Below are 14,245 nucleotides of genomic sequence, written 5' to 3' on the forward strand. Positions count from 1 at the left end.
CCCTCTACCAAATTTTTATTGCATAGGGAGGTGGCTCAAAATTCATATCCTTGGTCTTGGTGTTATCGTAACTCTCCATACACCATTCAGTGTATTGACAGGTTTGGGATTTTCTGTTGTGTTTTTACTAATTTCCACTGTTATTAGCAAATGCACAAGTACCAGTAGCTTAATAAAAATGGGAAAAGATTCAAAATATAAAGTAGGGAGATAAAACGGATGTATGAGTCAACAATATCAAAGAGTTTAAGTAGACATAACACACATTTTAGCCATTCAGTAGCATCAGGGACCAGCACAAGATGAGCAGCCTTTGGTAGGTGTGCAGCATCCTCAACTGCACCGCAGCAATACAGAGGGCTGTTCCTGAGTCACCAGGTGTGGTCATTTCACACACATCTCACCACTCCACATCTGAAATGGTTGAATTTCTACAAGAGATTGCCTGGCATTGAGGTGCCACACTGTCTCTCATCATGCTGAGTGGTGATGGAGTCTCTGACAGAGAGCAGCTCATTCCCATTCCGCTCACCATAATGTGACAGCATCCGCTGTAGAGATGGTCGCTAACATACTCCACATTGGTCATGTGCTGATGAGTCGGCGGCAATGCACCTCTCATGTATCTTTTAAAAAGTGGTAGTTGTGGCATCTCCTGTATTTTTGCTGCAATACAACACCTGATGTTAGGAGGTGGGATATTAAAAAGGACTGGTAACCACTTGGTGTTTTTTGGTCTTATTGTTCCTGTTGTTGTTCTCCAACTGAGTAGCAGAGTGTTTGCACTTTAACTCCCCCAGTTGAGCCTACTAGCTTATTTAGAAGGCCATTTCAGTTCTTAATCTCCTGAACTACCTTGGTGAAGTGTCCTTTTAGGTACTTAAGTGTACAACCTTGAGTTCTTCTTTGAGTGATGACCCTGTGGGAGCTCCACTTCAGGTGATTGTGCGCTCTGAGCCTCTAGTCAGAGAACTTTGACAGCAGTATCTGGCCAGGCTGCACATGCGCTCTCTCCGGCTCTCGCCTGTGGCGGCAGTTGATTAGCAGTGTCAGGCAACCACCCTTCTCAGTTCCTTCTCAGTTGCCCTTGGTCCCTAGTCGGAGCTCTGGCAGTGCTTTCACTCACTTTACCTCAGAATTAGTTTAGTTAGATTAGTCAATTAGTATAGTGTAATTAGGTTTTTTGATTAAGACCCCTTTACTACTTTTCTCCGCATAAAAAAAAAAATCTTCCATTTCACCCCCTTAAGGGACATTTTTTCCTCAGAATGCCAGGGTCTCCTGGCTTTAAATGCTGCCTCTCCTGTCACGAGGCAATTCCAATCTCCAACGGACGCTTGCAATGTGTCCGGTGCCTGGGGGAAACTCATGTACCCCAAAAGTGCACACAGTGCCACAGTCTTAAGGCCCAGACAAGGGAAGTGAGGGACCTTAAACCAAAATTTATCCTGACGGAGAAGTACCTGCTTCCCGCTCGGAATCTCAAACTTCTCCTGTTGCCCTATCACCGCATGCGGTTCCCTCTCCTCTACCCTGCAAGGAAGGAACCTGTCTCCTAAACGACGGGGACAGAGGAGAGCTAACACTCCCCCTACCAAGATTGTGTCAGAGGAAGCGTTCCCTGACTCTATCCACTACATCGGTACTGACCACGCCGCAGCTTAGTACCTCTGAGTCAGCAGGGACCGCCGTTCCCGGCGCTTCTGTCAAAGCCACAGACCCTAAGCAGGCAGGCTCTAAGAGGGCAGAGAAGACTGCCCCCTCCACTTCAGCACAATAGCACGGACAAAGCGCTCGGTACCGAGCGACTCTGCATGCTACAGACAACGTCACCTCTTGGCTCTATGATGCACAGCATAGATACTGCACCACAGATTACCACGCCATCCTCTGCATGGTCTACACCGGCTCCGTTCCCATTGGTACCTCGTTGTCTCCCAGTACCACCACAATTCTCCATACCGCCTTCCACACAGATACCTTCATCAGTACTGCAACCTCAACAGTTTCTTGCACCAAAGGACTTGACGATTGCCCCAGTACCAGAATCACCTCTCCTCGGTACTGATAGTGCTTTGGTACTTTCACGGCCACTCATGCCACCAACTAGATCTGCCCCTCCTTTCTGTAGTGAGGGGGATGAGGAAGGGGAGGCTTTCTCCTCCCAACACTCTTCACCTATACAAGGCAGTGTTTGGTCTGCACATCAGGAGCACCCTAAACATGTGTCGCAGCCTGATTTTCAGGGATGGTATGGTCACCTGTCGGGGCCTAAGCCTATGCCCTTCCCACGTCAGTGGGCATTCTGGGACCCGCAGGCAGCTTATAGACAGTATTGCCCCAAACCTGAGTGGCACCACGAAGGTACATAGGCACTCTTCACCAAAACTCACAGTGCCAACAGATACTCCTCCCGAACAGACCTTTGAGGAGATAGAAGTAGTCTTAGATCAGGAGGCAGCTCCTGCTACCACCACTTCATTCTCGCCAGACGAAACTATTGTGCCCCCTCTGCCTACTGCTGGAGATGATTTCAGAAATTTCCAAGAACTCTTCAAAAGAATAGCAGACACATCCCAGATACCCCTAGAGGAGATCTCTAAGTCACATCACGAGCTCTTGGACATACTCCACACGTCCGCCTCCTCCAAGATTGCCCTCCTGATTAACACAGCATTCATGGAACCTGCCACAATCATCTTTCACCCGCTACCATCCCACCCACATGTAAGAGGGAGGACAAAAAATATTATGTCCCTTCAAAAGGGATGGAATTCCTATTCACACACCCTCAGCCAAATTCATCGGTAGTCAATGGAGTTAATGAACGGGGCAACAGCATTGCTCTAGAACCACCTCTTATGATAACCCAATTTGCTCACCCAATTACCAAGATTCCTCCAGGGAGTGTGCAGCCTCTACCCAGAACCCAGAGCCCCCAATTTCCCTGTGGGACCTGACTTTGTTGCTTCGATCTCTCACAACTGCCCCATTCGAACTTTTGGCCATATGTTCTCTTCTACATCTTTCCATGAAAGTAGCCTTCCTAGCTGCCATCATGTCCGCTAGACATGTGGGAGAAATAGGGGCTCTTATGGCAGGTCACTCTCAGACCTCACCCTAAAGTTTTGCTTGAAGTTTCTTCTTCCTTCCACATTCATCAACCTAGTCATCTTCCCACGTTCTTCCCTAAACCTCACAAGGATAGACAAGAGGCAATTTTCCACACCCTGGACATCAGAACAATGCTAGCCTTTTATCTTGAACAGACGAAGTTGTTCAGGAAAACTCCTAAATTGTTCCTCTCCACCACGGAACGTTCCAAAGGCAACCCATTGCTAAGCAGAGACTTTCCAGATGAGTTTCAGATTGCATCTACCTCTGTTACTGACAACATGACCTACAACCCCTCCCCCCATGGGTTAGAACACACTTCACGAGATCTGTAGCCACACTGGTTGCCTTCCTGAACAACATGACTATTATCAACATTTGCAAAACATCTAGTTGGACATCACCTCCCACATTCATACAACACTACGTCATTGATGAGGCCTAAGCTTCTGACACATGGCTGGGACACATTGTCCTCTTGTCTATTCATAACCAACTCTGAATCCCTCCTCCCACCAAGGGGCACAGTCACCTAAAGTGGAGCACCCACAGGGACATCACTTGAAGAAGAGAGAGTTACTCACCTTGTGCAGTAACTAAGGTTCTTCGAGATGTGTGTCCGTGTGAGTGCTCCACTACCCTCCCTCCTCACCTCCACTTCAGAGTTCTCATCAATACTCTGCAGTAGAGAAGGAACTGAGAGGTGGGGAGGCCGCACAGTGCTAATCAACTACCATCACAGGTGTGAGATGGGGAGAGCGAATGTGTGGCCTAGTTGGGTACTGCTGTTGAAATTCTCTGACTAGAGGCACAGGGTGCACAATCACCTAAAATGGAGCACTCACAGAGGAACACATCTCGAAGAACCTCAGTTACTGCACAAGGTGAGTAACCTTCTCTTACACCTAGATATATTGGCTTTGGGTCATGTGCTAATCATTCTCCATTCAAGATATTGAATCCTCTGAGGTGAAAACATGAGGACGCTGTCTTTGACACACTGTGTTTAAGACACCAATTATTGAAGTAGCCACTGATAGCTTCCATATTTTGGTTCAGATTGTCCTTAGTCTTTTTGAAGTCCCTGTCTCTTGAAGCTAGGCAGATGTCATCCACATCCTTAAATGGCTTGGAGATTGTTGGAGGCAGATCTTTCTGTAAATATATTGAAAAAGGTAGGGCAAAAACAGATCCCTGAGGGAATCTGTTCTTCTGGATCCTCTGTGTGCTCAGTTTATTTCCTAGCATCACCTGAAATTGTCTGTTTCAAAAGATCATTTCTGTGGCTATAACACCCATCGGGGTGACATCTTTGACAACATGATCAACAGGCCAATGTGCCAGACAGTAGTCAAGAAACACAGCTCTGTCTTTTTTCCTTCTGTTGGAAACCATTTTCTTTTCAGGTGGTAAGATCAAGAACTAGGTCTGGAACCTTGCCCTGTTCATCACTCAGATCCTGTTCTACTATGGGCATGATTCTTTGCTGAATTAATTGCTTTTAATTGCTTTTTTAGATTTTAAGTGGTTCAAGGAATAGCAAACAGAACAAAGCAGATTACTAAGCAAATGAAACAAAACACACAAACTGAGCTTAACACACCTAGATAGGTAGGATACAAATTAGCAGATTCTCACCCTGAGTGATAAACAGGCTGGCAGATTCTTAAGGCCCAAGTTGCCGTGGCTTTTCCAGGTTTTCTTACACAGGCTAAAAATCCTTCCAGCCTGGGACCATCACTTCCCACAGTTCAGTCTTTGTTCCTCAGGTGATTTCAGGTGTGTTGTAGGGAGAGTGAGATCCTCTCCTGTTGTCAGTGTCCCTCTTTTATATCTTCCCCCCACTTGCTGGAAAGCTTTTTTGCTGTGATCTGGGTCAAACAATTCCCATTGTGTAGTGCTATCTGACCCGGATCAAACTGTTCCCATTGTGTAGTGCTATCTCTGAGAGCTTTCTATTGCACACAGTTCCTGGGGTAATCTTTATGCTTGTGTGCATTTCTTCAGTAAGCCACTAACATTGTTTGGCCTCATCCAACACAGCACATTTGAAATACAGAGACGTGGTCAATATTCCCAGCTTCAGATACAAAAATGATACATGCATACAAATTGGATAAACACATTCAGTAAATCATGACCTTTCAAATGATACCTCACATGGGCCATCTTGCATAAAGTATAACTTAGTTGTACCATATTCATATCATAACCATATTTCTATGAAAAATATGGAGTGTAATTTCACAGCCCCCTGTTGAGATGTCCCAGATGAGGTCAGGAGAACAGCAGTGCTTCCATCATGGGGAGAAAAAGTGGCTGTCTGCGTAAGGTAATACAACAACTATAGATCATTTATAGAAGCCCAGTCTGTGAGATCCAGTCCATTCTTGTCAGATTCTCTTATAGCCCCAGGAGGTGTGGTGATTGTTGAAGCTCCAACAGATGGATGGATGTTGAAGTGTTTGTAAAGATGGGTTGTTTCAGGCTACATCAGCAGGCTTAGAAACATTCGCAACTTCAAACTGACTAACTCTTACAATATCACAGTGCAGCAAAGTAGTTGGTAGGGCCTCCACATAAGTATCAGACTTCACATAAATGTCTCTGCCACATTTTCCATGAAGATTGTAGCTAACAATGTCATAGCCTCTCGCTGTCAGCCGCCTGGCAAGGAAGGAATCTGCATGCTTTTCTAAGAGACAACTAAGAAGCACCCTGTGACAGACCATGAGATTCTCTATTGCTGAATGCTTTGCAGCTGACAGCCCCTCAGTACTGAGTTGAAGAATGGAGAGAAAAGAATCAACAAGAACCACTCCTGCATTGCTGTTGCCGGGATTTGGATTGTCCAGAATCAGTCTGCTGTTTTCTGCTTTAGTTTCCCCCAAAGGGTTTAAACAGGGTGCATGATGAGAACATAGCAGCACTGCTTCACTCATTTCTATAAAGCATGCTTGTGTAGTACCATAAAAGTTTGTCTCTATACCAAGGTGATTGTGAATTTGAAACATGGGGAAAGGAACTCTTCTATTAGCCCTTTATTTTCCTCCCTTAAGTTATCTCCTCATCTTGATTGAACAGAATTTTTTCATATTTTGCTGCATATCATTTTCAAAACGTGGTCAATATGTTCCTATCAAATAATTCTGCCATTTCTATCCATTGAGCCATTACAACGTGTTATGCTAGTTCAAAATACAATAAAGGAAATCAGCCTTATTGAAGTGGTTTGAATTTCTTTAAAAATATTCCTTATATTGTGTTGTTTTATTTTGGAGGCTTTTGTTTTTACTTACAAGGTACTTGCTTTCAGTTGGGACAGAAAGCTTTTGCTTGACAGATGTGGCTCAAAGTCTGTAGCTCTAGTTTTTTGCTCCTGCAACATGGGGAGGTCTTATGAAATTTCCAGTGAGCTGTCTTTGCCAAGTTACTCTGACCTTTTGATGTTTGTAGCCTTCTGGGCTTAGTTACCAGCATTTTTCAAAATTACCTTAAAAACAGATAAGGATTCTGAGGAGGTATCCTGTGAATTATAGGAGTTTCAGTTTGCAACATAAGAGAATCTTTAAATATTGACTTGGACTTGTGTAGAAAAATAATAGAGCAGAAATTTGCACAATATCTAATAAGAATACTGGAATATTATCTTTTTAATTTACTTTATAATTATTAGTTTCAAAACTAATGAAAAATAAAACACCAAAGACTTTCAATACCAATCTGTTAACAGATTTCTGGTTACAAATTCTAATTAACCTGGTAATTGTGTCCAAATAGCATCTTTCTGAAATCAAGACTTACTTATTAAATGCAGATATCCTTGGATTGTTCTTAAAATACATTTTGGGTTTTTTCTCTTATGTTTTTGCAGTGGGAAAAGAACTCACTGTAACAAGCAAATCAGAAGCACAAGATGATTGATCATCAAAAGAAAAAGCTATGCAAATATAGACCTTATATCAAATTCAGAATACAACAAAGTACAAGTCTTATGGGGAGTTAAGAAATCAAAGAAAAAGATTATACAAAGAAAAAAATGAAACAAAAATCCACAATGATAATATACAGACGCCCCCTGACATATGCAATCATTCCATTCCGGAAAGCCTTGCGTAACTCGAATTTGCGTAAGTCGGAAACGTATACCTGTACGTTATACAAATATTTCCGCAACTCGAAAATCCTATTTTTGGCTTATGGAACTTTTTCCGTAAGTGCGAATTTGTGTAAGTCGGGTCTTGCGTAACCCGGGGAGCGTCTGTGCTAGATAATCAGGTTATATTGATCACTTAAATTAAAAAAAAAAAAAAATTCTTGGGCAAGCCACCAAACTTTTGGCTTCATAGATGTCCAGTTCTTTTCCTGTTGCTTGGGTTTTAGCTTCAAAGAGCATTCTAGCCTCAACAAAATACCAGCTTTCAGGTTAGAAACTGCATTGTATTAATTGCTAGTGGAATTACAGAGGGATAAGTTTAGCTCATTCAGTTTTAAGTTGGTTTTATGTTATCAGACTTAAGTCAGAACCCCAGTTGTGAATACTGTAATGTATTCTATGTCCCTAATACAGATCAGTGCTTTTTCCATGAAAATATTGCTCTAAAATGGTGATCCACTACATTGTCAAAAAGCACATTATGGTTCTGATGGTTGGACCCTCCCCCCTTTGGGGTGCCATCGGATGTGCTGGGATCCCACTGAGCCCACCTGTCCTATCAGCCTGGGTTTGCCTTACACTGTGCTACTGTGACAGACTCTCAAGCCCCTTTCCAACACACACACACAGGCAGGGACACCCCCAGATGTAGAATCTCACGGTGTCTGCAATCAGCTCTCTGTGGGAGGACTCAGCTAGGGGATGCCCAGCACTCTTGTTCACACACCCTCTGGAATGTAAACCCAAAATTATATTGTCTTGCGCTGTGTAGATCTCTATACAGTGTAAGCTCATAAAAATTCCCCCTCCCTCAATGTGGAGGAAGATATGCACTGCTCTTCCCACCCCTCCCACCCCAGGTTATGAATTGCACAAACTGGGTTTTGAAATAAACAAAAAAACAAGTTTATTAACTACAAAAGGTAAATTTTAAGTGATTATAAGGGATAGCAAACAGAACAAAGCAGGTTCCTCAGCAAATAAAATAAAACACACAAACTAAGCTTAATACACTAAAGAAACAGGTTACAAATAGTAATTTCTCACTTAAATGTTGTTTTAGGCAGGTTGCAGAGTTTCTGCAGCTCAGGGTTCCAGTTACTTCTCTTCACAGGCTACCCCTGTCTCCTTGCCTTTCCCCAGCTTTGTTCTTTTGTTTCTTCAGGTGTTTTCAGTAGTCTTCCTTCTTAGGCAGGGAGGCAGTAGAGAAGAGCTCTGATTAATTCATTCCCGAGCCTTAAATAGGATTTACGTGTGGTGGGAACCTTTTGTTTCCCTGTTTGACCCCCACACCCTTTGGTGGAAAACTGCCAGCTCAAGATGGTGTCCTGTACCAGGTGACATGATCACATGACCTTGCATGGTCAAAGCAACCCTGAGACAAGATTTATTTGTAATGTCACAGGAAGGAACTTCAGGAAGATGGGAGATCAGCATTTTCAAAGACTCATTGTCTTTCCTAATGGCCCATCCAGGCTCATTCCCTACTGTCTGGTGGGCGTTCCCCAAGTACACACACAGTTGTAATTGTTACATGGTCAATATTCCTAACTTCAGATACAGGACTGGCACATGTGTGGATAACAACATTCAGCAAATCATAACCTTTCCAGTGATACCTCACATGACCCATCTTGCATAAAATATATCTTAGTTATACCATATTCATATTATGAGAATATTTTATGAAGAATATGGGATTCAGCATCACAATGGTAGCTCAACCCTAGCTAATACTTAGCACTTAACACAAAATTTGTTGCCATCAATATATAAAAACCAGCATAGATTATGAGAATTCTTATATATTCTCTCTTGTGTGATCTCCAATTTATATAAGCTAAATCAAACCAGAAAAAAAAAAATCTGTTCCTCTGGAGCCCTCATTTACCTGTGGTCTCTGACAAGGCTCAAGCTCTCCCCATACTAGTCACTAGCTATACAAAGCAGTTAGAGTTGGTGAAACAGCCCAGGAAGAAGTGTGTGCAGTACTTAGACAACAATCATCCCTACGTCTCCTTTGCATCAAATATAAATACCCCTGTCCTCCACCTTTTCTCTGTGTCTAATCAAATACAGAATCAGCTCGTGGATGAGGAGCAGCTAGCCAAAGCTGAACCCAGGCAAGATATGGGATGCTGGCAGGAGGAAAGGAAGCACTTCAAAGATCTGTCCACCTCTAACACATCCAACGGTTGAGGGAACCTACGTTTAGATTTTGACTCATAGCCTTGGGTTCATTTGGACTTCTCTATGTTATTGGATGTCCAAATAGTCTTGTCAGCAAAAAACACCCAGTTCCATATGCAACATGGCCTAATCCTATCTGATTCAGGGCCTGGCCAGAGTGTGAGCCACACAATCCTGTCCTCCAGGCTTTATTGTAACTCACTGTGCCCAGGAATTAAGTCACGTGAATGATGTCTGGAAAAAACTTCCACTGGTTTAAAAAAGAAAAGAAATACAGCAGCTCATCTGCAACACAGTTTGCTGTGAACAAAACCACCCTGGTGCTCTGCTGCTTGTACTGGATCTGAAATGAATAGAATCCAGTTCAAGGACTCTGTCCTGATATTCAAAGTGCTCCATTGAATTGAACCAGGCCACTTGAGAGATTAGCTCTCCCTTTGCAATGTGACCTTCCACCAAACCTATGTTCCATTGGAACTAGGACACTGCCCAGGAGCATAGGGAGGCTCAGAGCATGGAAGCAGAACCTACACTGTGGAACTCACTCCTGCAAGAGAGCAGTTGTTAGTCTTCACCACTTTCAGAACTCAATGCAAAATATAACTTGTTAGCTCAGCTGTCTCTCAGTAGGACCTGCATACACAACACTATTCAAGCCATTTTTGTGAAGGGGAGAGATTATGGTTGTTTCCAGTTAGTTGGACCTGTTGAGATACTACAGTGATGGGGCCATACCTAGATAGTAATTGATAGGTCTGAAAATGTAATTGTAAACAGGGAATCATCGTTGACTGGAGGTGTATGTCTGGTGGGGCCCTTCAGGGACTGGTTCTTGGCCCTATGCTATTTAACATTTTTATTAATGACCTGGAAGAAAATGTAAAATCATAATTGATAGCTTGCAGATGACAAAAAATGGGGGAGTGGTAAATAATGAAGAGTACAGTTCACAATTCAGGTGATCTGAATCACTTGGTAAGCTACTCACAAGCAAACAATGTGCATTTTAATATGGCTAAGTATATACATCTAGGAACAAAGTATGTAGGCCATACTTACAGGATAGCAGGCTCTATCCTGGGAAGCAGTGACTCTGAAAGAGATTGGGGGAGGAGGGGTTGGATAATCAGCTGAACATGAGCTCCCAGCGTAACACTGGGGCCAAAAGGACTAATGTGATCTTTGGGTCCATAAACAGAGGAATCTCAAGTAGGAGTGGAGAAGTTATTTTATTTCCATATTTGGCACTGGTGTGACCGCTGCTGGAATACTGTGTCCAGTTCTGGTGCCCACAGTACAAGAAAGATGTTGATAAATTGGAGAGGGTTCAAAAAAGAGCCATGAGAATTATTAAAGGATTAGAAAACATAGTGATAGACTAAAGGAGTTCAGTCTAGTTAGCTTACCAAAAGAGAATGTTAAGGGGTAACTTGAATATAGTCTATAGGTATCTACATGTGGAACAAATATTTAATAATGGGCTCTTCAATCTAGCAGTGAGATATAACATATTCCAAAGGCTGGAAGTTGAAGCTAAACAAATTCAGACTGGAAATAAGGTGTACATTTTTAACAGTGAGAGTAATTAACTACTGAAACAATTTACCAAGAGTCGTGGCGGAATCTCCATCACAGAAAATTTTTAAAACAGGATTGAATGTTTTTCTTCATGATATGCTCTAGGAATTATTTTTGATGAAGTTTTAGATGATCACAATGGTCCCTTCTGGCCTTGGAATCTGAAAATCTCTATTATGTCTTCTGACATCTTTCTCATTCCCTTTCCTTCTCTGTTTCTTTATCTCATTTCCATTATTTCTATCCCCTTTCCATCCCTCTGTCTGTCATGTTTTTCTAAGAATGACAGGCCGTAGTTACAAAAGAAATTGGTTGGTGCTGTAATCCTACACGTAAGAGATTTTTCCGCCTATACTCCATGGTGCCAGCTGCAGGGTGAAACTTATCTCTGTGATCTAGTAAGATTCATTTGCAAACTGCAGCAGATCGTGCTACCGTGCAAGGGTGCACCTGCCTTTAGTTTCTACTCCGGCTGCTTGCTTCTCCCTCTTGTGGGAAAAGTCATCCTATCAGCAGCAGAAGAAAAGGAGCTTATTCACCACCTCGGCCTCCAAGCAAGCTACTGATTTCTTGTGCCTTGATATGATAGTGCTAAAACAAATTGCTAGTAAATAAAAGTCCCAGTTGTGAGAGTCATCTGGTTTCTCATCTCCATTACCCAGCATATTTCCTAATGTAAGCCTGATGTATTGAAAGGATAGAGAGTAATACCTTCTCTCTGTCATTCAAGCCCTTCGGTTTTTATCTTTGGACTTCTACAAGGAAAAATCAAAGTAATTTCCCTTTGTTTTTGAAACAAAAATTAAAGTTTGCAAAGTTACCTTTGTGGAGAGGCACATAATCACATTTCTCCTCCCTGTAGAATTCCTACATGGTCAATGCTACTTGTGTGCAGTCATTTTCTTCTCTGCCACAGAGATCCATTTATCACGTAGTTCTAAAATATTTCAGCAGGTCTTCGTACCTTCTGCAGACAAACTCCTTTGTTTGCCTTGTGCTATTACATTTTTTCGGTTGTTGTAGTTTGAAGGCAAGGGGCACATATGTCATTAGAAGTTTTAAACTATTGTTCAGATACCTCCAAATTTAAGAAGTAGGTTAATTCAGGTCTTCCTTTGCAACTGCAGGAGGAAGCTTTTGTGTGTGTTGAATGTGGCAGTTCTTGTCATACGGTCACTACTGGTACTAATCATGATGACATGATGATTACAATAGTTTTTCATTTAGTAGCTGGTAAGGTTAACGTTTGTCAGAATGAGTGAGTGTTACTTTAGAAAGCCTTATAAGTAAGGTACTTACTTGTACCTCTCTCTGACATTACAGAATATAATATTGCCATAGTTCACTTCATTTAGCTTTATAATGGTTTTAATAAGTAGACTTCAGAAAACATATTATATATCTCAGGAATTTCTTGATTTTCTGTGCCCAATACAATACTTTGCAGAAACTTTTTTAAAATGTAGATTGCAAAGTGATGTGTGAGCCAAGAATATAAAATGAGTGGCCTGACAAATAAGACATCCAATTAGTTAATCTTTACTTTGCATTGTGATCAGCTATTTTTGCAGCACTGAATACTTTTTTAATTTTATACTTGTCATTATATCCAGTAATTTTGGTCATTTATTCAAATAGTAACCCCAAAAACCTGAATGTTAGATTGTACAGCAGAATGAGTTTGGAGAAAACAATTAATTACATGTTTTACTCCACTGCTATTTTATTCTCCCCGCCATCAAAGTACAAAAGTATACATTAAAATCTTCTATCCTATTGAGTAGCATTCTTGGATTTTTCAAATTTAGCTATGAACATGGGTCAACTAGTGTCAAGACTGAAAGAATGCAGACTGCAAATGAGTACAGATGAAGGAGTTATGCAGTACATAATGCTAAAACAGGTGGTTTGGAAGAGGAACAAAATGTTTAATAGCTTAAAAGATTGCTGCTCTGCATCTCCAACTAGTGTATCGTGTTTACCAGGCTAAAGAAATAAATTGCTGTCAACTTAGATCTAAGTTTGTTTTTACAGCCTAAAGAGTCTTTCTTTCAATCTTTAAATCCTTGGTAAGGGATTCCTTTATTGATGTATTAAATTCCTCTAAAGTTTAAACAATCAAAAGACTAATACTATAAATAATGATGTCTTTATACAATTTAAATTCTGTAATTCAGTGTCTTATTTTATTTATCTCTGAGGAATTGGTTGCTATCTGTTGCAAAGAGTGTCTTGTGTGCATTGTCACCAAACAGATTACAGTCTGAGCACTCGAGGGTTTATTGTTCTAAAATACTGTATGTTTTTGTTTACAGGACCGTGAACTTCGACATAATAAAGTACTTGTATGATTTCTTGTGAAAACAAGCCTCCCAGCCATATGGACACCGTGACAATGACTAAAGCAAGCTGTGTTCCTCTATCTACTTAGCTGGCCAGGGAGAGGAGCATTTTGGCTCTCCTGGATTTGTCCAAACAGGTGCTGGCCCAGCATGCAATCAGATGAAAATATTCTGATTGGTCTGGGTGGATCTGAGCAGAGGACTGTTTACCGGGGACCCTGGAGTATTTGGAAGCAATGTGTTAATTATAAACAGCAGGGTTTGAGCACAATCTGTTCTACTCTTAATGATGTTATCTTAACACTGAAATTGCCTGAAACCCATTTACTTAGGACTACATTTTGCTCTATGAACTATCCCCTGTGCTTTGAACATGGCAGCAGCCCTTGTTTGTATGCCCAGTCTTTTCACTTCCTCTCTGCAGGAATCTTTGCAATTGCCTGCCAAAGCAGCTTTTCCTAACGCCACCATTTTAAGAGAGTGAAGCAGCAAAATATAATAAACGTAAGTGCATGTTTAAAATCAAGCTGGTGTATGCTTATCTGTGGATCATATATAGATTAGATGTTCAACTCACATATATAGGGATTATGATAGGAAAACCCTGAATTTATCAGCACAGAATTTATCTTGAGACCCACTTGTAAATGTTAACCTTAAAACCTCCTTTTTACCACGTTTTTAAAAAAATCAAATTTTAAAATGTATGACTGCTAAATCTATCATTTACATGCTAGATGCCAATACTGGCAGGGCTTTTCCACTTACCAGCTTTCAAGGAGCTTTTTATTTAAATATTCCTGTAGTTCTTTTGAGCTCAGCCAGAGTTTCTTGAGTGCAAAATTCTTGTGCAGTTCTCAGTGGA

At 41.5% G+C, this 14,245-nt stretch overlaps 1 protein-coding gene across 4 annotated transcripts in view; it reads left to right on the top strand.

Moving 5' to 3' along the window:
• ORC5 (origin recognition complex subunit 5) overlaps positions 1 to 13,906 on the top strand; it is a 120,610-nt gene extending 106,704 nt beyond the window's left edge. For 3 of the 4 annotated variants that reach the window (XM_073328522.1, XM_073328525.1, XM_073328523.1), the window contains exon 15: positions 13,354 to 13,906. In XM_073328522.1, coding sequence (XP_073184623.1) covers positions 13,354 to 13,399 — 46 coding nt within the window. In that variant the 3' untranslated portion in view covers positions 13,400 to 13,906. Of the gene's footprint in view, positions 1 to 6,988; positions 7,245 to 13,353 lie in introns of all 4 variants that reach the window. The other variant, XR_012156834.1, reaches the window with a different exon arrangement.
• Positions 13,907 to 14,245: the final 339 nt, after the last annotated feature.

This window comes from Lepidochelys kempii, chromosome 1 (assembly GCF_965140265.1).
Source record: "Lepidochelys kempii isolate rLepKem1 chromosome 1, rLepKem1.hap2, whole genome shotgun sequence".
NCBI classification, from domain to species: domain Eukaryota; kingdom Metazoa; phylum Chordata; order Testudines; family Cheloniidae; genus Lepidochelys; species Lepidochelys kempii.